General features: G+C 51.9%; 2 protein-coding genes across 2 annotated transcripts; both read left to right on the top strand.

Annotated features, from left to right (window-relative positions):
* Window positions 1-1,586: 1,586 nt before the first annotated feature.
* Klk8 (kallikrein related peptidase 8) lies at window positions 1,587-10,977 on the top strand. The gene is made up of 6 exons (XM_008845238.3): window positions 1,587-1,666; window positions 1,998-2,073; window positions 2,382-2,541; window positions 3,082-3,344; window positions 8,248-8,381; window positions 10,779-10,977. The coding sequence occupies exons 2-6, from the start codon at window positions 2,004-2,006 to the stop codon at window positions 10,932-10,934; spliced, it is 783 nt and encodes a 260-aa protein (XP_008843460.1). The 5' UTR covers window positions 1,587-1,666; window positions 1,998-2,003; the 3' UTR covers window positions 10,935-10,977.
* Window positions 10,978-21,899: 10,922 nt separating this feature from the next.
* Window positions 21,900-26,243, top strand: Klk7 (kallikrein related peptidase 7). Its single transcript, XM_008845237.2, has 5 exons — window positions 21,900-22,002; window positions 22,326-22,485; window positions 23,178-23,425; window positions 23,978-24,114; window positions 25,984-26,243. Exons 1-5 carry the CDS (start codon window positions 21,900-21,902, stop codon window positions 26,137-26,139), a joined length of 804 nt encoding a protein of 267 aa, XP_008843459.1. The 3' UTR covers window positions 26,140-26,243.

Genomic DNA, 26,243 nt, shown 5'->3' with positions numbered 1-26,243 from the left:
TTCCCCCCCCCCCCCGTCAGGTCCCGCCCCTCAGGGTCCACTCCCTAAGATTCTGCCCTCTTGGATTTGTCCCCAAGGCAAGTCAGTTATGCAATGACCACGCCCCCTCAGGACCTAACAGAGACATGCCTCCATTCCTCCTGGCCCAGAATCACATGATCGTTATTAGTCATCTCCCATTCCCGAGGTTCCTCCCCCTCCACCCCGCCCCGTGGAATAGCTTTCACTAATTAGCTCCACCCCTTCAAGACTTTGTCCAATGGGATTTCGTCTCTGGTCTCCACCCCATTTTGCCCCGCCCACAGTGACATCAAAGCCGGGGAAACTCTACCCACGCGGATTTCAGGCAATGCTGGGCTCTGCTGGGCTCTGCTGGTAGTGGTCCTGCCCAGGGCGTGTCCTGGGTTCGAATCCCGAGGGTGACATTGATCTTGCCAGAGCCAATGAATGATTCCGAATAAACCACAGGGGCGGTAACTTCCTTTCGTCTGCGGTGTGGTGTGAAGGGTGGCATGGGTGGGAAGGAAAGGGCAAACCAGGGGACAGACACCAGCTAGAACCTTCACACCAATCCTCACAACAAATATATTGCAGCATCACGGGCCGCCCTGGGGAGTAGGGAGGGGAAACCAGGTCACAGTGCCTCCCGAACCTGCCTTCCCAGATGTCCCTGGCAGAGTGCTGATTCACCCTCTAAGTCCTTAACCAGAAAACTCACCTTGTGAACACTTAAGAATAGTGCCAGCACTCCTCCTTGCACAAAACTTGGGCTCCAAGCTCTCCCTTCCTAGAAAACAGAGACTCAACCCCAAGTCCCCCTCCTCCCTCGAACCCAGGAAAGCAAACCTTAGCCTACCCCCTCAGACCCAGGAATCCAGGCTCCAGTCCTCTTCCCTCCTCCCCCAGACTCACATTTCCAGGCCCCAAGTCCTTTTACCTTAGATCCAGGGGTTCAGTCCTAACCCTCCTCCATCAGACCCAGGGATTCAGGTCCATCCCTCCTCCCTCAGACCTATGGGTGGAGGCCCCAGCCCTCCTTCCTCAGACCCAAGAATCCCGACGCCAGCCTCCTCCTCAGATCCAGGGTTCCAGCCCTCCTCCCTCAGACCCAGAGGTCTAGACCCCAACCCTCCTCCCTCAGACCCAGGGGTTTAACCCCAGCTCTCCTCCCCCAGACTCAGGGATCCTCCCCAGCCCTCCTCCCTCAGACCCAGGGGTCCCAGACCCCAGCCCTCCTCCCTCAGACCCAGGATCCTGACCCCAGCCCTCATCCCTCAGATCCAGGATCCTGACCCCAGCCCTCATCCCTCAGACCCAGGATCCTGACCCCAGCCCTCATCCCTCAGACCCAGGATCCTGACCCCAGCCTCCTCCCTCAGACCCAGCTCTTTCAATTTCTTCCCTGGGGTCGGTGTACCCCCCTTCAGATCTCATCTCTGCTTCTGAAGTTCCAGGCCCTCCTCCTCAGGTCACTCCAGTCCCTGCCCCTCCTCACACTCAGGGGTTCAGCAGCATCCCGCTGTCCGGTGCGGGAGGAGGCGGAGGCGGAGGCGGAGGCGGGGCTTCCCAGTTAAAAGGCTGCAGAACCGTGTACCCGGCACACCGAAGGGAAGTCCAGGGGCCTCTTCCACCGAGTCCGAGTGACCCCGCCCCCTGCATTTGGAAGGTGAGGTCCAAAGGTCCCCAGACACCCACCTAAGGCGTAGGGCCCTCCCCTCCCCAGACCCAGGACCCCAGAGCCTCAGAGCTTCATCCTCCTGAACGCCCAGCTGGTCCCCTACTTTTAGATTCCTCTGCCCGGTCCCAAGAGTCCAGACCGAGCGCCTTCCCTCCGAATGTCGGTGTCCCGGCCAGCCAGCTGTCCCCAGGAACCTGGAGCTCTTCCCCAGTTACCTCAGACCCCAGCTCACCGGATCCCTTGTCACCAAAACAACCCCAAGATTTCAGGCTCCTCCTTCGGAGGCTTCTCAACCCCACCCTCTTCCTCTACCCCAAAGGCCACCATGGGACACCCCCCACCCCAGGCAGCACAGGCGTGGATCTTCCTACTTTTGCTGGTGGGAGCGTGGGCAGGTGAGGGGGAACCGGCGGAGGTGGCATGGGGTGGGGGTGGGGGGGCTGTTGCTGCTTGCTGGACGAGGAAGGGGTGTGTGTGTATGAGGACACAGGTAGTCACGTGTGGAAGCATGGTGGGACGTATGCTTCGTGTGTGATGAATGTATGCGTGTCTGTGTGGTCTGGTGAGGATGGATGCTGGGGCTGAAATTAAAAGATGGCATGCAGAGGAACTGGCCCGTGTGTCCGTTTGAACCCACAGTGGCTTTCCTGGCCCGGGCTCTGCCCCAGAGGGTGGCGACCCAACCCTCTCCCTCCTGATTCAGGACTCTCCAGAGCTCAGGGCTCCAAGGTGCTGGAGGGTCAGGAGTGTGAGCCCCACTCCCAACCTTGGCAGACGGCCTTGTTCCAGGGCGACCGACTGGTCTGCGGGGGTGTCCTGGTGGGAGCCAGGTGGATCCTCACTGCAGCCCACTGCAAAAAACAGTGAGTGGGGCTGAGCACAGATGGGGGGTTGGAGGGACTCAGGATGAGGGCATAGTGTTCAAAGGGGAGGAGTTGGAGCCCTGGGACTGAGGGAGGAAGGCTGCGGAGGACTTCTGGGTCTGAGGCAAGAGGTTTGGGGTCTGGATTCTTAGATCTGAGGGAGGAGGGCTGGAGAGGACTCCTAGATCCGAGGGCCCTGGTCTCCTAGTTCCAAGGGAGGATCCTGGATCCCTGGGTCTGAAGGAGGACGGCTGAAGTCTGAATCCCTGGATCTGATGGAGGAAACTGGGGTCTGGGACCCTAGGTCTGAGGGAGGAGGCTGAGGAGGATTCTTATGTCTGAGGGAGGAGGACTGAGGAAGATTCCTATGTCTGAGGGAGGAGGCTGAAGTCTGGACCCCTGGGTCTGATGGGGGAGAGCTAGGGTCTAAACCCCTGGGTCTGAGGGAGGAGGGCTGAGGAGGATTCCTATGTCTGAGAGAGGAGATGTTCTTGACCTGAACCCCTGCCTGAGTTCCAAGATCCCCTTCCCCATTTGCAGGAAGTACTCAGTGCGCCTGGGAGATCACAGCCTGCAGAGTAGAGATGAACCAGAGCAGGAGATCCAGGTGGCTGAGTCCATCCAGCACCCCTGCTTCAACAGCAGCAACCCAGAGGACCACCGTCATGACCTCATGCTGGTGCGCATGCGACGCCCAGCATCCATCGGGGCCAAAGTGAGACCTATCAAACTGTCCAATCGATGTCCCCATGTTGGCCAGAAGTGTACCATCTCAGGCTGGGGCACTGTCACCAGCCCACGAGGTAACGGGTTGAGTCCCTGCTAGTGGGGAGAAGAGTAGCCTGTCAGCAGATCCCAAACCATTGCAAATCTCATGCCCAACCCTAGGAAGAGACAAAGAAGGGTTGGGGGAGGGGCTTGCTGGGGAAAACACTGGCAGTAGATGTGTTTGTGGAGCAAGCACGGAGGGCCTGAGTTCTAATCCCCAACACCCACAAGCAAGCATGAGGGCCTGAGTTCTTATCCTACCTTAGAACCAATTTTGGCAGGACGATTAATAACCTCAGTGCAGGGTGGTGGCGATGGGTGGGTCCTGGGGGCTCCTGGTCAACCAGTCTAATCAAAGCAGTGAGATCCAGGTTCAGTGAGAGACCCCGTTCAAAAAAAAGGAAATGGTGGAGGAGGGATCGAGGAAGACACCTGATACTGGCCTTGACTCTCCACACATGGCTGCATGGGCGAGCAAGTGTGCATATGTACCTAAGGCCACATACACACACACACACACACACACACACACACACACACACACAGCCTGTTGTGGTGGTGTGCACTTGTTTTTCAATTATATTTATCTATGTTTTGTGTGTGCATGCACGTGCATGTGGAGGTCAGAGGGCAACCTTCAGGAGTCAATTCAAGTCCACCATGTGAGCTCTGAGGATGGAACTCAGGTCTTTAGGCTTAGCGGCAAGCGCCTTTGCCCATTGAGCTGTCTTGAGTCATCGCACTGGCCCAGGCCTGCTGCTGTAATTGCAGCTCACCAAAGGTGGAGACAGGTAGTTGGATCCTGAGACTCACTGGCCAGGTGAGCAGGTGAGCGCCAGGCCAACTAGAAACCCTGCCCCCCAAACAGGTGGACGGCATCCTGGGGAATGACATTCAAGGCTGACCTCTGGCCTCCCACACACATGCATCTGTACACACATGTACCTACACACATGCACCATGTGTGCATGTACCCCCCACACGTACACACATGAATCTGTGCACACACATAGACACATGCATGAATATGCACACATGCACTTGAACACATGTACCCTCATATACATGCATGCACAAACATGCAAGCATATGTAGCGATGTGTGTGCATGTGTGTGCACATGTACATGCATGCATCCAATACATGAACATACAGTGCACATGCATACAGACACATACATACATGCACCTGTATGCATATGTATACAACACACAGTTAGCCCCACATGCACAAAATGTACACACACGTATTTGAACATGTACACATGTAACATATACACATACACACACACTCAGTGCTCCTGCACATACATATACAACAGGCATGCACATACACACATGCACCTGCACAAACACACATCCATAAACTGGTGCACACACATACATGCAGGTACATGCATGCACAAACATATACACACAATGGGCCTATAAGCATCTAAACATACATCTACACATGTGCACCTACATACGTGAACACACAATGCATCTGCACACATGTAAACACACAGACACACACGTACACACACATGCACCTGCACACACTAGTTCCCCCCCTCCCCCGCCCAGACCCACTGGACCCACACCTGCCCACATCGCATACTGTCAACACTGGATAAGCCTAACAATGAAGAGATTAAACAAGTTGTTAAGTGGAGTTTTAAACAAAACCCCTCGGTCTCAGGAGCACTTCGTTTATCCTGGGTTTTCCATGTGTTTCCTGAAACACTGAGCATAGCAGACAGGCTCCAACCCGACCCAGTCCCTCTTGCCTGTGCCCCAGGGTCCAGGCCTTCATCACCCAGCCTTTTTAAACCATGCCACTAATTCCCTTCTCCCTTGGGGCCATTGATGCCTTCCCTCTGGGACTTCGGCATCTAGAATGTTCCTCAGCTTATGTTACAGCGGGATCAAATGGGGCTCAGCTCCGAGAGACAATGGGGCCCCCAGGGAAGCGGCCACATCAGTAATCAGGTTCCTGCATGTCTGACGTTTACTGACAGTGTGTGTCTTGGAAATGTTTGCTGAGGAGTTGGGTCGTGTTCCTGATTCTCCCCTCAGCCTGGTGGGGGGCACTTCCCAATCCCCCAGCCCCCAGCCTCACTTTCTACATCTCCATCCTGAGAATCATTATCCAAAGGGCTTCTTGAGGGTTCTGTTGTCTATTTTTTAAGCTATATTTTATTTGTTCATTTGTTGTGTGTGTATGCATGCGTGCATGCGTGTCTGCGTGCGTGTGTGTGTGTACCCATGTGCACATTCCACAGCACACATACAGAGGTCAGGGGACAGTTTTCAGGAGTTGGTCCTCTCCTTCCATCGTGTGGGTCTCAGGGATCGAACTCAGGTCGTCAGGCTTGACAGCAAGCCCTTTTCCTCCACTGAGCCATCTCACCGGCCCTATTCTGTTTTGTTTAGTTTAGTTTAGTTTTGTTTTGTTTTGTTTTGTTTTGTTTTCAGATGGGGTCTCCCTGTAGCCCCAGCTCACTTGGAATTCTCTATGTAGACCAGGCTGACCTTGGTCTCAGAGATCTACCTGCCTCTGCCTCCTGAGTGCTGGAACTAATGGCATGTGCCATCACACCTGGCCCTCATCTGTTTTCTTGACGGTGTGTTGTTCCTGGTGCTTGGAAAGTTCCTGGGACAAAGAAATGTACTTTTTTTTTTTTAAGTTGGCCCAACTTGGGCTCAGATTTTTTTTAAAAAATATATTTTATTTATTATTTTTATTTTATGTGTATGAGTGTTTGTATTCATTTAATTTATTTCAAGACACTATTTTCTTAACTTTTTTTTCCTTTTTTTTTGTGTATGAGTGTGTTGCCTACATGTATGTGAGTGCACCCATGTCGTGCAATGCCTCAGAGATCAGAAGAGGGCTTCAGATTTCCCTGGAACTGGAGTTAAGGAGGGTTTTTAGCCTCCATGTGGGTGCTGGGAATCGAACCCGGGTCCTCTGCAAGAGCAGTCAATGCTCTTAACTTCTGAGCCATCTCTCCAGCCCAAGAACTCTATGTTTCTTATTGTGTGGATGAACGACAAAATGAATGGCTGCATCCCTCTGCAAAGGGACTGAGACCACATGAGCATGTGGGCAGAAAGTGTTCAGATTCTCCCCGAATCTGCTTCTCAAGGAGATTGATAGCAAAGATTAATTCCAATTTCAGTCATTTGTTTTCATTTGGCCATATTGGGGATTGAGCCAGGTGCCTTGCACATAGTAGGCAGGGGCTCTACCCCGAGCCACACCCCCGCCCCTCACTGAGGGAGCCTAGGCAGGGGCTCTACCACTGAGCCACACCCCAACCCCTCACTGGGGGAGCCTAGGCAGGGGCTCTACCTCTGAGCTGCACCCCAGGCCCTCACTCCGGGATTCTAGGCAGGGGCTCCACCACTGAGCCACACCCCAGCCCTCACTGGGGATTCTAGACAGGGGCTCTACCACTGAGCCACATCCCAGCCCTCACTGGGGGAGTCTAGGCAGAGGCTCTACCCCTGAGCCACACCCCAGCCCTCACTGGGGGTGTCTAGGCAGGGGCTCTACCCCTGAGCCACACCCCAGCCCTTCAGTTAGTCATTAACACATATTAAGCACTCACCATGCCCAGGGTTCTGTGGTGGATATGTACACAGCCATGAACAAACTACCACATCCCTTTCTTTACAGAGCTCATCTTAAGTGGGGAAATATATAATAAATAAACATGTAAAATAAAATGCCAGCTAGATCTGTCCTACAGTGGGATGCTGTAAAGGATGGAAGGGTAGTAAGAAGTAGCATCCCAGGTGTTCAGGAGGCTGAGGCTGAGGGATCTCAATTTCAAGACCAGCCCGGGCAACTTGAGGAGATTCATGTCTCAAAATAAACAAGAGTCAGATGGGTGGTGCACTGGCTGTCCCAACCCTTGGGAGGCAGAAGCAGGAAGGTCAAGAGTTCAAAGTCCCCGTTAGTTACATAGAGAGTCTGCAGCGAACATGGGCTATGTGAGACCCTGTCTCATGTAAAATAAAAATTAAATGAAAAAGGTCTGAGGATATAGCTCAGTGACACAGTGCTTGCTTAGCATGTATGAGTGCTTGTGTTCAATCCCTGGTAACACACACGTCCACACCCACAACTCACGCAACACACATACCACACACACTACACACATGCACCACACACATACACATAACACATACAAACACACAAGCACACATACATGCACATTCATGCACATACACACACACTCAGACACACCCACCCACAGATATTCACACATACAGGCGTATACCACACTCATACATATAGATACATATACACCATATACATACACACACATACCACATACAAACATACACATATCACACCTATAGGCACATCACCCACAAACACACACAAATACATATATACCACACAAGCACATACACGCACCACACATAAACACACTACACACCATACAAACATATACACACACCACACAAAGATGTCCATATATCACACATATTCATATATGTGCACACATACACACCACACACACTCCCCATACCACACACAGAGGTACATATACAGACAGGGGCACACCACACACACAGAGGCACACTCATACACACATACCATGCACATACACACATGAACATATACATGCATAGCAAATCCATATATATATCACACAAACACATAAACACACAGTATGCACACCATGCACAAACATATATACACACATTCTGAGCCCCCCTCCAGCATCTCCCCATTGATTTAAGGATGACTAAAGGCAAGAAATGAAAAGGTGAGATTCAAGGGCACCTGTCTAGACAGAGAAAAGCAAATGGGTTTGGGAAGTGATGGGCCCAGTGGACCCTCAGCCCACTCCCCCAGGAAACTTCCCACAGACAGACAGAGGAGGGATGTAGACAGGAACGAGGAGAGAGGGCGTTGTGTCTTCCCCCTTCTCTCCCCTCAGAGAACTTTCCGGACACCCTCAACTGTGCAGAAGTAGATATCTTTTCCCAGAACAAGTGTAAGGATGCCTACCCCGGGAAGATCACGGCAGGCATGGTCTGCGCGGGCAACAGCAACGGGGCCGACACGTGCCAGGTGAGCCACCTCTGAAATCACTCCTTGCAGCTTGGTGCAGATGGATGAGGGGTGACCTCAAGGAGTTAGGTCCCAGAGAAGTTGCCCAATCCCTGCAGAGTTCAGACAGTCACTGGCTCTCAGAGGGCCACTCACAGCAGGGACTCCGGAGCCTGGCTGGTCACACCTAGAGATGAGGCTCCAGGATCTTTTCCCAGGCTCCTGGAACTGGCCAGAACCTCAACCTTCTCCTGAGGCTGCACCCTTGGGGAACTGCCCTGCCATTCCACTTGGCCAGGGGGTAGCATCAGAGACTAACAAGTTACCTCAGTCAGAGATTGCTCCTAGACACAATATTGTCTTTCCTGTCCACCGCAAAGCCATCTGGAGTCCGGGAGGGGGACGGTTGCCCTGGTTTCATCCCTTTCATGAAAGCTCTGCCCCTGTCGTCGTTAGTGATTAGACCTCGAAGGCAAAGCTTTCTTCCTCATTGGTCAAGGGTGCTGTGGTCCCCATTGCTGATGGTCCATCCTCTCCTGGAGACAAAGAGTTCCACGGAATCCCACCGTGGCCCCTTGGGGATTAGCCCTGTGCTCAGTGCAGGGGTGCGGGCTCTCTCTACCACACTCTTTCTGCTGTGTTTCCCAACCCGAATACTCAGCTTAGTTCTCTGCATGAAAACCCCCTCTCTCAGTCTTATGTACAAGTCCTACCTTCTCCTTCCTGTCCCCCCAGGACTTCCCGATCCCCACTGATTATAGAGGATCAAGCTGCTGAAGGATTGGTTCTAGGGACTGGGGGTGTAGCTCAGACTGGCAAGTGCCAGTCTAACATGCAGGAAACCCAGGGTTCCAGCCCAGCACTGCATAAACTGCCACAGGTGGCCCATGCCTGTAATTCCAGCACTTGGGGAGTGAAGGCAGGGGGGTCAGGAGTTCCATGTTACCCTGGACTACATACCAAGTTCAAGGCTAGTCTGGGCTACATGAGACATGGTCTCAAAAATTAAATGCTAAGCTGTGTATGGTGATGCACACCTTTGATTTCAAGCACCCAAGAGGCAGAGGCAGGCGCATCTCTGTGATTCAGAGACCAGTCTGATCGACATAGTGAATTCCAGGCCAACTGGGGCTACAGGGAGACCCTGTTTCATAGCCCCCCCTGCCCCCGCCAAATGTTAAATGATGCTGAGACAGGTATGGCGGCACACACATTTAATCCCAGCACTTGTGAGGCAGAGGCAGGTGGATCTCTGTGAATTAGTGAGTTCCAGACCAGCCAGGGCTACCATAGTAAGACCTTGTCTTAAAAAACAAGCAGGGGCTGGAGAGATGGCTCAGTGGTTAAGAGCACTGGCTGCTCTTACAGAGAACCTGGGTTCGATACCCGGCACCCACATGATGGCTCACAACTATATGTAACTCCAGTTCCAGGGGATCTGACGCCCTTTTCTGGCCTCCTCAGGCATTGCACACACAGTGCACTTATGTAAATGCAGGTAAAACACGCATATGCATCAAATGAAAATAGTAAGTAAAATATTTAAAAACAGAAATGATCCTCTACACACTTGTGGCTTGCATGCACATGCATAAATCACATCATACATAATAATAACAACCATTATTATTATAATAATAAAGTCAAAGCCGGGCGTGGTTGCGCATGCCTGTAGTCCCAGCACTTGGGAGGCAGAGGCAGGTGGATCTCTGTGAGTTCAAGGCCAGCCTGGTCTACATAGTGAGTTCCAGGACAGCTGGGGCTACAGGGAGACCTTGCTTCAAAAAGACAAAATAATAATAATAATAATAATAATAGTTGAATGGGGCCATGGAGATGGCTTAGGAAATGAAGGCACTTGTTGCCAAGCCTGAAGACCTGAGTTTGATCCTTGGGTCTTACATGGTGGAAGGAGAGAACCAACTCTCCTATATTGTCCTCTGACCCTCACATGTGTGAGCCATGGCGCGTGCACGCACACACACACACACACACACACACACACACAGAGAGAAATAAAATGTAATTTTAAAAATTAAATGCTGCACCTTTAATCCCAGCTCTTTGGAGGCACAGGCAGGCAGATCCCTGTGAGATTGAGACCAGCCTGGTCTACATCGTGAGTTCCAGGTCAGCTGTGGCTACAGGGAGACCCTGTCTCAAAGACAAAAACAAACAAACAAACAAACAAACAAAATATCAAATGCTGGAGAAAAAGAAACATGAGCTTTTAGGTTTGTTTGGTTGGTTGGTTGATTTGTTTTTGTTTCATGAGAGTCTCCCTGTAGCCCAAACTGGCCTGGAACTCGCTATGTAGACCAGGGTGACCTCCCAAGTGCTGGGATTAAAGGCAGGTGCCACCACACCCAGCTTGAAACACAGGCATTTTAAGAGAAGTCCCTCTCTGTCCCTGCACAGGGTGACTCGGGAGGCCCTCTGGTGTGCGACGGGAGGCTCCAAGGTATCACATCCTGGGGCTCAGACCCCTGTGGGAGGCCAGAGAGACCCGGAGTCTACACCAATGTGTGCCGCTACACTGACTGGATTCAGAAGACCATGGGCAACAGGCCCTGAGACTGGGAGGCTGGGGGATCAATAAACATCACCTCTGGCTGGCTCCCTGACTGTGTTTTGGACCTCGGGGGTATGGAAGAGGAGAAGGAGCTACACCCTGTTAGCGGGCTTGGTGGGAGGCATGAGGAGACTTGGACTCCTGTGACTTCCATGACCATCACACTGCTTGAGCAACTGTATGGGGCCTTAGGGGAGGCAGCTGTGGTGGGGTACATCTGTCATCCCAGCACCTAGGAGGCTGAGGAATGAGGATTAGGAGTTTAAGGCCAGCCTCAGCTACATGGTGAGCTTAAGTGCAAGCCTGGTCTACACAGGGGACCCCCATCTCAAAAGGAAGGAAAAGAGGGGAGGAAGAAGAAGAGGAGGAAGAGGAGGAGGGGAAGGCAGAGGACTTAGGTGAGTGGGAGTGTTTTTTTCTTTCTCCCTCCCCAGTCTCCCTCCCTTCTTTCCATCCTTCTGACATAGGACAGGCTGGCCTCAAACCCCTGATCCATCTGCTGCAGCCTTCTGAGTATTGGGATGGAAAAAGTGCACCATGATATGATTCTCCCTTCTTCTATTCCCTTTCAAAATTTGGTGCCAGAGATTGAAGCCAAGGCCTTACCCATGTCAGGCAGGGGCTCTACCCTGAGTCACACCCCAGCCCCTCACTGGGGGATCCTAGGCTGGGGTTCTACCACTGAGTCACACCCCAGCCCCTCACTGGGGGACTCTAGGCATCACCCCAGCAGACAGGCTATTTTTTATGATAATGATCTTTGAAAGAACTGTAACACTTTTAATGGCTTCTAGGCAGGGGCTCTACCCTGAGTCACACCCCAGCCCCTCACTGGGGGATCCTAGACAGGGGCTCCACCACTGAGCCACACCCCAGCCCCTCACTGGGGGACTCTAGGCAGGGGCTCCACCACTGAGCCACACCCCAGTCCCTCACTGGGGGACTCTAGGCAGGTGGTCTATTGCTGAACCACATTCCCTGAAGGTCAGAGGGTTTTGATCACCCTGGAGCTGGCAGTTATGGGTCCTCTATAAGAGCAGTAGCTGCTCTTAACCACTGAGTCATCTCTCCAGCCTTCATTTTTTTTAATATTCGTTTTTATTTTATGTGTATGAATGTTTTGCCTGAATGTATGTAAGTGCATGCAATGCCTGTGGAAGTCAGAGAGGGCGTCAGATCCCTTGGAACAGGAGTTGTAGAAGGTTGTTAGCTGCCATATGGTTGCTGGGACCCAAACCCAGGTCCTCTGCAAGAGCAGCCAGTGATCTTAACAGTTAAACAGTCTCTCTAGCCAGGCCCTTGGGTATTTTTAAAATATGATATTTTAAATTTATTCTTTAAGGACAAAATTTGTTATGAGTACAATTACTGCATGAATATTGTGGGGTAACCAAGTGTTTTCTGATTGAATTTAAGGCCTGAGTCACAGGATGCATGCCTGGTACTATACATCTGGTCAAGAGCTTATGAATTTAGGAAAATTATATTGAGAATTTTAAAGATATATTTTATTTTTACGTGTGTGTGTGTGTGTGTGTGTATGTGTGTGTGCCACGTCTGTGCAGGGGCCATGGAAGTCAGAAGAGTGCATTAGGTTCCCTAGAGCTAGTGTTACAGGCAGTTGTGAATTACTTGTTGTGGGTACTGGGAACTGAACTTGGATTCTCTGTAAGAACAGAAAGCACTCTAAATTACTGAGCCATCTATCTAGCCTCAGGATCTCACCATTTTGGTTTTTGCTTTGGGGTTTATTTGTTTTGTTTTGTGAGACAGGGTCTCCCTGTAGCCCCAGCTGGCCTGGAACTTGCTATGTAGACCAGGCTGGCCTGGATCTCACAGTGCTCTGCATACCTCTGCCTCCCAAGTGCTGGGATTAAAGGTGTGAGCCACATCTGGCTACAAATTTTTTTTTTTTTTAACTTCGGTTTGTGTATATGAGTGCTTTGTCTGCATGTATGTAAATGTACCACATGTGTGAAAACCCAAGGAGGTTAGAAGAGGGCATCGGCTCCCCTGGAACTAGAGCTGCAAACAGTTGTTGCTGCCATGTAGGTGCTGGGAACTAACACTGTTCTTTTGCAAAAGGAGCCAATGATCTTAACCACTGAGCCATTTCTGCAGCCCCATGAACTGCATTTTACAAAAATGTAATCTGATTGGTGAAGGATAGATGCCTAGACTTAACTTCCTGAATTAACTTCCAAAAGGCCCCATACCGGTTAAATAAACCTTAGGTAAACCTCAGATCCCAAGTAATATCCAACCTAGGAACTGTGTAAACCTCCAACCCAGCCTGTAATCTGGGAAAACAAAACAGCCCCTCTTGTCTCAAACCTCCAAACCATGTCACCAACACCTTCTCTGAACTATCGAAATAGCTCTACCCACCCCTCCCTTTCCCAATCCCCCAACCCTTATAAGTAGCTCCCTAACTGTGCCCTAGGGCGCAGTTTCAAATCCTGGTGAAGCTGGTGTCACCTTCACTGTTCTTAATAAAGAACAATTTGCTCCTGAGGTCTGTCACATCTTTCATTTCAAGTCACCCTGTTCTATCCTGAGCTAACATATTCTAACAATTGGTCCAGCTCATCTTTGCTCCTTCAGTTACACCATGAGTTACTAAATGGCCAATCATATTACTACACTTGGGTCAGGAGATCAGTGCAAACCAGTCATCGGCTATTGGGGTCATGTGATATGAAATATGGCTGACCTGGGCACACTGGGGCTGTTCTCCACAGGGTAGGCAGGTGTGTCAGATGTCTTGCACAATTTGATTTCAACTCTGGTCCAGCATGAAGAGGGCCCGCCCTCCCTGCATCCATCAGTGTTGCTCAGATAGGAAGGATGAAGCTTATTGGTTTGACTGGAGTGATGATCCACCCAAGTGTGGGGGTGGGATGCAGGAACTATGGTGGGCGGTTTCAACAGTGACAGGAAAGGAAGTTTTCTCACTCACAGAAGTAAATGCTGTTCTAGACAGAAGGCAGAAGGCAATCCAGGAAGTCAGAAACAATGGGCCATCAGAACCCAGGGGCTGAGTCAGGTGGAGTCACCATGCCCAGGATGCCTCTGGGCAGGGCACAGCTGGAAGGGTGGCTGGCTACCAGTTCTCCAAGTGACTGTGAGCAGCCAGAGGCATCACCAGTGTGGATCATGCTGTGTCCGAGTGGGACTTAGAGACGTGCTGGGATTAAGAGCCCCTAAGGACACACAGGGGCTCTTAGCAACATGGGACACGCATCTTAATAGGACTAGCTAGCAGTCTGTGTGTGGATGTGGAAGCCAGCAGTCAACATTAGGTGTCTTCCTCAATTGCTCCTCTTTCTTATTTTGTGAGACACTGATTCATCTAGAGTGGCTGACAGTGAGCCCCAAGGATCTCCATTTCCCCAGTGCTGAGATTCCAACATGCACAGCTGCATCTGGCTCTCCCCAGAACATGGGTTCTGGGGGTTCAAAGTCAGGTCCCCATGCTTGTAAGCAAAGAATTCTACCAACCGAACTATCTCCCCAGCCTCCAGATCCTGACACCAGCTGTATGGCTTTCCTCAAGTGATCCAATCTCTCTTTAATTTTGTTTTGTTTTCCCATCTCTGAAATGAGTAATGATCCTTGCTCAAGCCCATGTCAGAAAGCAGGTACTGGGGCTGGAGAGGTGGCTTAGCGGTTAAGAACACTTGCTGCTCTTGCAGAGGATCAGAGTTGGGGGTCCCAGCATCCACATCCGATGGTTCACAACCACCTGTAACTCCAGATCCAGGGAATCTGATGCCCTCTTCTGGCATCCATGGGCACCTGCACACATGTGCATAGACATACATGCAGACACACATAAATGTAACTTTTAAAAAATAAATCTTTAAAAAAGAATGAAAACAAGGTCTGGGAAACGCTGGACACCCCGTTCTGTCGCTAGAAGAGGCAGAAACTCTGGCTCTCCCCTCCCAGTGGGCTGTGCCCGCTCTGTGCACATCCATTCCTCACGTGTCATTTTATGCAACAGTCCCAGGTGTCTTTTCTCTCCCCCACTTTAGAAGAAGGCATTGTGAGACAGAAGAATGAAGTCACAGGATGAACAACTCTGTGTTGGACTGACCTGTGAGGCCATGCTGTTTTCTGTCACACCCCAAGACAGAATGGCTCAGCGACCCAGGCAGGGCTGAGCATGAAGGAGGTGGCCCTGTGAGTGCCAGACGTTTGCAAAATACTATTTATTTAAGCACCGCCTGTGTCGTCCGGCTTGGGCTGAGCGCTAAAGAAAACAGCAGCGGACACCACATCACGTTTCACCAGCTCCTGTGAACAATGTTTAGTCACAAAACCAGATTTACTGATTAAGATGGTAACAGAGTGATTGATATGCAAAGTCTTATCTGTTGATTTTGAAATAAGCAGAGCTCCTGAAAACCATAGTTCCTCCTTTCTTTTCTTTTCTTTTCTTTTCTTTTTTTTTTTATTTAAACAAGAGTCCCTGGACTGCTCTTGCAAAGGACTAGGGTTCAGTTCCCAGGACCCACATGGGCTAGCAACCATCTGTAACTCCAGTTCCAGAGGAACTGACATCCTCTTCTGGCCTCCACAGGCTTTGCATGACTCAGGTGCACTTACGTGTATGTGATATAAGAAAAATGCTCAAATACATAAAAATAAATAAATAAAAAGAACTTTTTTTCAAGACATGGTCTCATGTAACCCAGGCTGGATTCGAACTCAATATGTACCTAAGGATGACTTTGACCTCCTGATCCTCCTGCCTCCACCTCCCCAATGCTGGGATGGTAGGTGTGAGCCACCGTACCTGGTTTATGGTGTTGGGGATGGAACCCAGGGCTTCATGCATGTCAGCTGACTGCTCTGGTCACAGAGTCCCATCTGAAACCCACTTCTACCACAAGGCTGAGGAAGCAAGAGACCAGGGATGAGAGATGGGGATCGGGATAAGAAACTGGACACACTGACTCAAGTTCCTCTCTTTGGGAAACGAGAAGAAATGACATTGTAAAGTCATTGGATTGCTGAGGTCTGTGGCCTGGGGTCCATCTCTGCTTGACTTGGGTGCCCAAATCAGGAAGAGTGACACTCCCCAAGGCCACAGTCCTGCTGTGGTCCTGCATTCTAGGATCTAGTTTCGGACTTGATGGGAGTCTCAGGTTTAGTGACTTGGCCTGAACTCAGTTCTCCTGGCTTAGGTGTTAGGATGGCGGACATCACCTTACAGTTGGTATGAAATGAAGGATCAGAATTGTGTCCCGAAATCCTGTTTGGTGGTACAGCCTATAACCCCAGCTACCAAGGAAAGGGAGGCTGAGGTGCAAGGATCAGGAGTTCAAAGTCTGTCTCAGCTACAGAGTAAGTTCAAGGCAAGCCTTGGAGAACTTAGTGAAACTTGTCTCCAAATAAAATGTTAGAAGGTTCAAAATGCAGCTCAGCTGTAGAGCCCCTGCCTTGAATCCCTGTAGAGCCCCTGCCTTGAATCCCCCAGTGAGGGGCTTGGGTGTGGCTCAGTGGTACAGCCTCTGCCTAGGGTCCCCCAGTGAGGGGCGTGGGTGTGGCTCAGTGGTACAGCCTCTGCCTAGGGTCCCCCAGTGAGGGGCGTGGGTGTGGCTCAGTGGTACAGCCTCTGCCTAGGGTCCCCCAGTGAGGGGCGTGGGTGTGGCTCAGTGGTACAGCCTCTGCCTAGGGTCCCCCAGTGAGGGGCGTGGGTGTGGCTCAGTGGTACAGCCTCTGCCTAGGGTCCCCCAGTGAGGGGCTTGGGTGTGGCTCAGTGGTACAGCCTCTGCCTAGGGTCCCCCAGTGAGGGGCTGGGGTGTGGCTCAGTGGTGGAGCCCCTGCCAAGAATGAAGCTGTCAACTCTTCCTCCTCCTCCTCACATCAAATGTCACTTTGTAGCCCCTGCTGGTCTTAAATTTGTGATCTTCTGCCTCCTCCAAGCATGGGGATGGTAAGTGTGTGGGGATGCTGCCATGCTGGAACCTTATATTAAATCACAGAAGTCAACAAATCCACGTCTTCCTCCAGTCTCTTCCCATCCTTTGTCCCATACCTACTTCAGATATGATCCTTCAATCACATGTGTATGGGCATCAGATGTCCAGGCTGGCCAAGGTGTTGAGGGTGCAGAGATAGACACATATGAGTCAAGTCGTTGACTGTCTTGTGCAAAAACAATGATCAAGCAATGCATGGCAGGTCTGGGGCAAGGCTCAGAGGGCAAGAGCTCTCATTCCATAGCAGGAGGACCCGAGTTTGATCCCCACGTGCACTAGTGGGGGGCGGGTGGAGACGGGCAGATCCTGAGCACTCTGGCCAGCCAGCGTGGTGGAAATGACGAGCTTCCTGCTCATTGAGAGACTCTGTTTGGATGAAAAAGCTGGAGAGCGATAAAGGACCCCAATGGTCTGCTTTGACCTCTCATGTGTGTATGCGGGTGTGCACACTCACATGCGTAAACCACACACATACACACATGCACACACACATATCAACATGCACATACATACACATATATGCACACACATATACACATGAACACAGAGACACACAGACACACATGTCTATACACAGACACACATATACATGCATGCACACAGACACAAACATATACATACATAGACACACAGACACACATACCCACATGAACACACAGACACACAGACACAGATGTGCATACACACAGACACACAGAAGCACATAGACACAGGCACATACATACATACACACACAGATACACATAGACACAGACACACACATACATACACACACAGATACATATACACACAGACATAGACATGCATACACACAGACATACATACACACACAGATATACATACACACATACATACACACAGATACACAGACACACATACATACATACATACATACCCAGATATATGTACACACAGACACACACAGACACAGGCATGCATACACACAGAAACACACAAACATACACATGTAGGCATACATACACATACATACACAGACACACAGATACACATACACACAGACCAGACATGCACACACACAGACACACATTCGTGATAACCATACATGGCAGTGTATACAAGGGCTCCAAAGGAAAGCTCAGACGTTATGAAATCACTTTTAGGGAGCCGTAGCCCAGAGAGGAACAGGGCTAAGTGTAGAAGGCACAGCAACACCCACTAGGAGAACAGTGGTCAACCATTTCCCACCAGGACAAAGACCTCAGACCTTGGCCTCAAGTGTAACCCTAATACCAACCAATGATTTTGACACAGCCCCAGGCTTAACCCCAAACCTTAGCTTGTACCTGATTCAAGCTCCAAATCGTATTTCAATTTTGACTGATCTAAGCTGAACCCAGAATCTAAACCTTGGGCAAGTTCCCAACTCCACATATCAAGGAAGGAGAGCACCCAGACTTCAGTCTTGCTATGTAGTTCAAAGATGACCTTGAACTCCTGGTTTTCCGGCCTCCACCTTACCAGTGCTGGGAAAACAGTCATGACCCATCATGCACTGGTCACTGACTCTCAACCTGAACCCTGAACCTTTAGCCATAAGCTAAGATCAGCCTGGATCCAAACACTGAGGAACATTAAAGTGTCAATCCCAAACCAGCTGTGCACCACCCAGGCACAATCCTGACTTCAGTCTCTAGCTCGTGATACTACAGGAACTCCAGGCTAATATCATCCCCATGAGCCCATCCAGCACCAATCCTGACAGTTCAACCCCACCCATATCCTGTCTTCATCTTTATTTACAGCTCTTTTTCCACCTCAGCTGCATTTCTTCAATGCTATAGCTATGCAAATTTTGAGGCCTGGGGGACTGAACCCAGCATTTGAGCATGCTATGCCCCCAGCCCTTCACTGGGGATTCTAGGCAGGGGCTCTACCACTGAGCCACACCCCAGCCCCTCACTGGGGGATCCTAGGCAGGGGCTCTACCACTGAGCCACATCCCAGCCCCTCATTTGGGAAGTCTAGGCAGGGGCTCTACCACTGAGCCACACCCCAGCCCCTCACTGGGGATCCTAGGCAGGGGCTCTACCACTGAGCCACACCCCAGCCCCTCACTGGGGGATTCTAGGGAGGGGCTCTACCACTGAGCCACGCCCCAGCCCCTCACTGGGGGATCCTAGGCAGGGGCTCTACTGCTGGGGCTTCATGCTCAGGGACCATAGTTGAGTTGACCTTGAAGTCAACGCTGAGGTCTTAAGAAGGATAAAAGTGGCTGTCAGGACCAAACAGCTATAACCTAGACAGAATGCCTAGAACAGTCAGGAGAGGAAGGGGTACGTTCTCTGGCTCAGCAACTACATGGAGACACAGCAGGTCCCCTCTGGCTATCCCTGGTGTCTTGGCCTGCTCCACTGCCACATCCCTTCAAGGTACCAGGAAGCTGAGATAATTTCAGAATTGCCATGCCAAAGAGGGAGGGGCACTACGTGGCAGGATAAAAGAATAAACTGTCCTCCTTTCTTTCTTTCTTTCTTTCTTTTTTTCTTTCCTTTCTTTCTTTCTTTCTCTCTTTTCTCTTTCTTTCCTTCTTTCTTTTTTGTTTTGAGATAATATCTCATGTGATCTAGGCTTTGAGCTCACGTATACAGCTACAGATGATCTTGAACATCTGATCCTGTTGCCTCCACCTCCTGAGTGTTGGGATGACAGGCAAGTATGTGCCACGACATGCAGCTTCCAGTGTCTCTTCGCACCTAAGAATCCCAGTGAGGGGCTGGGGTGTGGCTCAGTGGTAGAGCCCCTGCCTAGGATCCCCTAGTGAGGGGCTGGGGTGTGCTCAGTGGTAGAGCCCCTGCCTAGTATCCCCCAGTGAGGGGCTGGGGTGTGGCTCAGTGGTAGATCACCTGTCTAGCATGCACAAGGTCCTGGGTTCAATCCCTAGCACACTCCCAACCAAAGGAATGAATGGAGGAATCTTTTTAGAAAAAAATTTATAAAATAAAGTCAAAAAGAAATTCTGTTAGATAATGCTTAATACATTTTGTTGTAAAATTTGTGGAAAGTCCTATGAATCATATGATTAACAATCCACATAATGGTCACTGAGATGGCACAGCTTGGTAAAGAGGTGTGTAGCTGAGCCTGAGGACCTGAGTTCCATCTGGGGGACCCACATGGTGGAAGGAGAGAACTAACTCCAGCATGTTGTCCCCTGACCTCCACCGGTGCACCGCGGTGCACACACACGCATGTGCATGATCACGAGCGTACACACACACACACACACACACACACACACAAATAAATAAATGTGGTTAAAATGAAATGTCAAGCTGGGTGTCAAGAGGCAGAGGCCAGTGGATCTCTGTGACACTATCCAGCCTGGTCTCCATAGCATGTTCTCAGTCAGCTGGGGCTACAGGGAGACCTGTCTCAAAAGGACCGGGGGGGGGGGGGGACCAGAAATCTCAACATGAGATCAAAGATCAAATTCTGCTGGTGTGGGGGGTGGAATTATGGGTGCAACACTCTCTTTTCTTCTGTTTATTATTTTTATTTTATGTGTATCAGTGTTTTGCCTGCATGTAAGTGCACCACATGCATGCAATGCCACAGAGGCCAGAAAAGGGCATCAGATCCTCTGGAACTGGAGTTACAGATGGTTGTTAGTTGTCGTGTGGGTGCTGGGATCTGAACCTGGGTCCTCTGGAAGAAGAGACAATGCTCTAACCACTGAGCCATCTCCGCAGCCCGAGGGCTCTCTTTTTCTTGTGTACTAGGGCTGGGAGTGAGTTTCAGTCTCAGAGACCAGATGGGTCCAGCATGCAAAGTTCCAACAGGTGGCTCACAGTCCGGGTGTGAGGTCTGACCACCCTGTCAAGGGAGCCACGTTAAGAAAATGACCCCAGTAGGGATCCAGGCTGAGTTCAGACTCTGCCCTCTGCGCCAAGTTAAATTCTGCTCCAGCCAGCAGCCCCCAGGCACAGGGGTGCTACAATGTATGAGAGCGGCTGGTCGGGTGCCACCCTCCCAGGCTGCTGTGAGCAGGGTGGAGGCAGAGGACTGTGGTATCTCCTGCTCCCTGGGAAGGCCTCAGGGATTTCAGATAACCCAGTCCTCAAACACCAGGGAAGCTGCCAAGAGACAGCTCCACCTGCGCCCCAGGACGCTGGGGGCGGGTGCGAGGGCGGGGGTTTATAAAAGGACCGCCCTGCGGAGGGCTGCAGGCACTGGGCTCCTGACCAGGACGGAGCCGAACCAGGTCAGACCCTCCCAGGTGAGAGGGGCCCTCAACGGGTGTGTGGGGAAGGGGCTACGGCCCAGGAGACTGGGGCTCCAAGGACTGAGACAGGAGCCTCTGCAGCACAGAGGCCAGGGACCCTCTTACAGAATCAAAGGGAAGCTGAGATACTGAGGGGGTCAGGGGTGAGGAGCCCTGGGTCTGAGGGGGGAAGGATGGGTCTGGTCCATGGTCTGAGGGAGAAGGCTGGAACTAGACCCTTAGGTTTGATGGAGGAGGATGGGGTCTAGACCCCTGGATCTGGACCCCTGGGTCTGAGGGAGGAGGCTGGGGTCTGGACCCTGGGTCTGAGGGAGGAGGCTGGGGTCTGGACCCTGGGTCTGAGGGAGGAGGCTGGGGTTTGGACTTTTGGGTCTGAGGGAGGAGGCTGGGGTCTGGACTCCTGGGTTTAGGGAGGAGGCTGGGGTTTGGACTTTTGGGTCTGAGGGAGGAGGCTGGGGGTCTGGATCCCTAGGTCTGAGGGAGAAAGCTGGTATTGGACTCTTAGGTCTAATGAAAGAGGATGGAGTCTGGACCCCAGGGTCTGAGGGAGGAGGCCTGGGGTTAGACACACACACACACACACACACACACACACACACACACACACACACACACCCTACACCCACTCCTGAGGGAGGAGGGCGGGGCTGTCTTTTACCGCCTCACATCTCTATCTTCCCAGCTCCAGCAACACCTAGTCTTCTCATCTGTTGGCCCCTGAGCCCTGAAGCACTATGGGGGGATGCCTTCTCCCACCCCTGTTAACTGTGCTGCTGTCCTTAGCCCTGGGAGCTGCTGGACAAGGAGGTGAACGCTTGCCCAGTGCCCCCTGCCCCCGTACCCTGACTCTGAGCCCCATGTCCTACAAAGCTTCCTTCCCAGAAGGACTGACCCTGTGACCCTGTCCTGCTGTCCCCTACTCCTGCCTCAGTCTGACACCCTAGGGCCACTACAGGGGGGGCTCCTTGGGTCTGCAGTCGCCTATGGGTGACACACTGGTGGGGTCTTCTGAGAGGTCCCCAGCCCTTTCCACCTGCTTTGCACTGTCCTGGCCTCTGTGTTGCCCCGGAGACTTCCTGTGCGTCTCTGCTTCTGTGAATGCTGTTTGCTGCCTGCCCTACCCCCCCATGCTGGATACCTATGTGTGTGTCTCTATCCAGGCCTGGGTAACAAGAGTGGGGATCGAATTATCGATGGCTACCCGTGTGAAAAAGGCTCCCACCCATGGCAGGTGGCTCTACTCAAGGGCAATCAGCTCCACTGTGGAGGAGTACTGGTCAGTGAGCGCTGGGTGCTCACTGCAGCTCACTGCAAGATGGGGTAGGTGATGTGAGGGCCAGGTAGGTTGGGGTCTGCTCTCTGTCTCTCTCTCTGGATATCTGCCCCCCTCTCGGTCTCTGTCTCTCTCATTTTCTCTGGGTTTCTGTCTCTCTCTCCATCTCTGTTCCCCCTCTGGCCTCTCTGTCTCTCTCTGTGTCTCTCTCTCTCTCTCTCTCTCTCTCTCTCTCTCTCTCTCTCTCCCATCTCTGTCTCTCCCCCATCTCTGTCTCTCTCTCTGGGTTTCTTTCTCTCTGTCTCTCTGGGTCTCTCTCTTCTCTCTGTCTCTCTCCTCTCTGTGTCTCTCTGGGTCGCTGTCTCTCTCCTCTCTGTCGCTCTCCTCTCTGTCTCTCTCTGTGTCTCTGTCTCTCTCTCCCCATCTCTGTCTCTCTCTCTAGGTTTCTGTCTTTCTATTTCTATCTCTCTTTCTCAGACTGTCTCTCTCCTCTCTCTGTCTCTCTTTGGGTTGCTGTCTCTCTCCTCTCTCTGTCTCTCTCTGGGTCGCTGTCTCCTCTCTCTGTCTCTCTCTGTCTCTGTGTCTCTGTCTCTCTCTGTGTCTCTGTCATCTCTGTGTCTCTGTGTCTCTGTCTGTCTCTCTCTCTGTCTCTCTCTGTCTCTGTCTCTCTGTCTCTCTGTCTCTCTGTCTCTCTCTCTCTGCCTCTCCCTCACTTTTGGCATGTCATCCCCTCTCCTAGTCAGTACACAGTACAGCTGGGCAGTGACAAGATAGGTGACCGGAGTGCCCAAATGATCAAAGCCACAAAGTCTGTCCGACACCCCGGCTACTCCACAAAGACGCACGCCAATGACATCATGCTTGTGAGGATGGACAGGCCAGTCAAGATGTCATCCAAAATTCAGAAAGTCAAGCTGCCCACTAACTGTGCATCCCCAGGGACTTCCTGTACCGTCTCTGGATGGGGCACCACGACCAGCCCAGATGGTGAGGCCCTAAGGGATGATGCTAGCCCACTGCCTCCCTCAGACCCAGAGTCCAGACCCCCCCAGTCCTCCTCCCTCAGACCCAGGGATCCAGACCCCACCCTCCTCCCTCAGACCCAGGGATCCACACCCCAGCCTCCTCCCTCAGACCCAGGGGTCCTCCGCAGTCTCCGCCCTCAGACCCAGGGGTCCAGACCCCAGCCTCCTCCCTCAGACCCAGGGATCCACACCCCAGCCCCCTCCCTCAGACCCAGGGGTCCAGACCCCAGCCTCCTCCCTCAGACCCAGGGGTCCTCCGCAGTCTCCTCCCTCAGACCCAGGGGTCCAGACCCCAGCCTCCTCCCTCAGACCCAGGGATCCACACCCCAGCCCCCTCCCTCAGACCCAGGGGTCCAGACCCCAGTCTCCTCCCTCAGACCCAGGGATCCACACCCCAGCCTCCTCCCTCAGACCCAGGGGTCCTCCGCAGCCTGCTCCCTGGGGTTCCAACCCTGTCCTGCCCCTCTGGCACGGCTCCTGGGCACAGCACCTGCCTGACGCCCTCCTCCCACAGTGACCTTCCCCTCGGATCTCATGTGCTCGGACGTGAAGCTCATCTCCGCTAAGGACTGCAAGAAGGTCTACAAGGACCTGCTGGGGAAAACCATGCTGTGCGCTGGCATCCCGGATTCCAAGACCAACACCTGCAACGTGAGCCCCGCCCCCGGCCTTGCTGGCCCCGCCCAGACCCCGCCTCCTTAGCGTATTATCTGCAGGGCCTGGGACGGCTCTAGGCAAAGGGGCCATAATTAAGTGGGGCTGAGAGAGAGGAATTTGAGTCTCCTGATTCCAGCCTAAACTTGATCCTCCTGCCTCAGCCTCCTGAGTGCTGGGATGACAGGTCCATTTGAATTTTTTTTTTTTTTAAATAAGCTCTTACTGTATAGATCAGCCTGGTTTGGAACTCCCTAGGCAGACCAGACTGGTCTGAAACTCACAGAGATCCACCTGCCTCTGCTTCCTGAGTGCTGGGACTAAAGGTGTGCGCCACCACCCCCGGCTCCATTTGAGGTGTTTTTAAGATTTTTTGTTTTTGTTACTGTTGTTGAGACAGGGTCTCTCCGTAGCCCCAACTGAACTGGAGCTTGCTTTTAGACCAGGTTGGCCTCGAACTCACAGATTCACCTGCCTCTGCCTCTCAAGTGCTGGAATTAATGGCGTGTGCCACCATGACTAGAGAGGTGTTTTTTTATTTAATATTTTTATTGAATGTTTGAAGTTTTCACTTCCCCTTTACTCCCCATCCTCCTCCATCATCATCATCATCATCATCATTATTATTATTATTATTATTTATGTATATATGTATTTGCTTGCATGTATGTAAGTGCATCGCATACATACAATGCTGGTGGAGGCCAGAAGAGGACTTTGGATCCCGTGGAACTGGAGCCAGATGGTTGTGAGCCATGTGGGCGCTGGGAACGGAACCCAGGCCTTCCACAAGAGCAGCCAGTGCTCTTAACTGCTGAGCCCTCTCTGCAGCCGTATTATTAATGGAGTGGAATTTATTTTCTCCAAATGCTCTTTAGCTTCTTTCTTATGATCAGTGGCATTCTCTGCCTGATCGGAGCTCCGACTCGACTCGGCAGACCTTGGTCTGGGTCAATCCCTTTGTTCCTTCCTGTCTGGCTGTCTCCACGCTCTGTCTTTGGACAGCATTTTCCTACCTCTTTATTTTTATTCCTCATGTTATTTTATCCTCCGTCCTCTTTGCTTTGTCTCTGTCCTGGGCTGGCTTCTGTCTGTTTGGCTCTCTTTCTGTCTCTCCCCTTGCCCCCCCCTCCTCTTCCTCTTCTTCCCTTCTCCTCCTCCTCTCTCTACCTCTACCTTTCTCCCTTCTCTCTCCCCCCTCTCTCCCTCTCCTTCCCTCCCTCCCTCCCTCTTCCTCCCTCTCTCCCCCCTTCCTCCCTCCCTCATCCTCTCTTCTTCCCTCCCTCCCTCTCCCTCTCTGTCTCTCTCTCGTCCCTCTCTTAGGACAGGTGTCTTGCTTTGTGTTGAGGAAGGATTAGTAGGAGACAGCCCTGGCCCTGAGAACCTGACACACAGACCCCTTTCCACCACTGTACTGGCTGGCAGGGCTGGTTGGCAGGCTCAGCAGGTCCCAGGCTTCCTGTAATGCACCCCGCTGCTGTCCTCTGTCCTGGGGTTTGCAGGGGGACCCAGACCTGGCATAGTAGCAGTTTCTGCCCATTTCCAAGGACAACCCTTTTCTTGTCCAAGGTGCCCCCTACCCATTCCCAAAGGACACCCTTCTCCCCAGCCTTAACCTCAGGCTGAAGCAAAATCCTGTGAAGTCAGGTCCCCTTCCCAGCCAGAGGTTCCTCAGCCAAAGCCCTTGCGGTAGCCCTGACAGGAGGCTCTGCTCTCCCTTGCCTCCCAGAGGCCCCGAGTCTGCTCCTTGGCAGGCTGGAAGTGGAGGTCAATGGTTTGTCAGAAGTCTGAACTGGGGTGTCTGAGCTGACTTAGGAGTCAGGAGCTTTCCTGCGCTGTTGAAACTAATCTGCTTTGTCCCCACAGGGTGACTCAGGGGGACCGTTGGTGTGCAATGACACCCTGCAAGGTCTGGTGTCCTGGGGGACTTACCCCTGCGGCCAGCCCAATGACCCAGGCGTCTACACTCAAGTCTGCAAGTATAACCGGTGGGTGCAACAGACCATGAAAACCTTCCGCTAATGCAAAAGTCAAGCTGTGCGCTTTGAGGGATATATCCAGAGTCCGGATACCAGTGGCCACGCAAGAAAGTCCGATCTGACTTCACCTTCCCTCGAAATGTACTA

This window comes from Nannospalax galili, unplaced genomic scaffold (genome assembly GCF_000622305.1).
Source record: "Nannospalax galili isolate Female #2095 unplaced genomic scaffold, S.galili_v1.0 scaffold960, whole genome shotgun sequence".
NCBI classification, from domain to species: domain Eukaryota; kingdom Metazoa; phylum Chordata; class Mammalia; order Rodentia; family Spalacidae; genus Nannospalax; species Nannospalax galili.
Note: the sequence above shows the minus strand (reverse complement) of the source record. Positions and strands in the feature narration are given on the sequence as shown.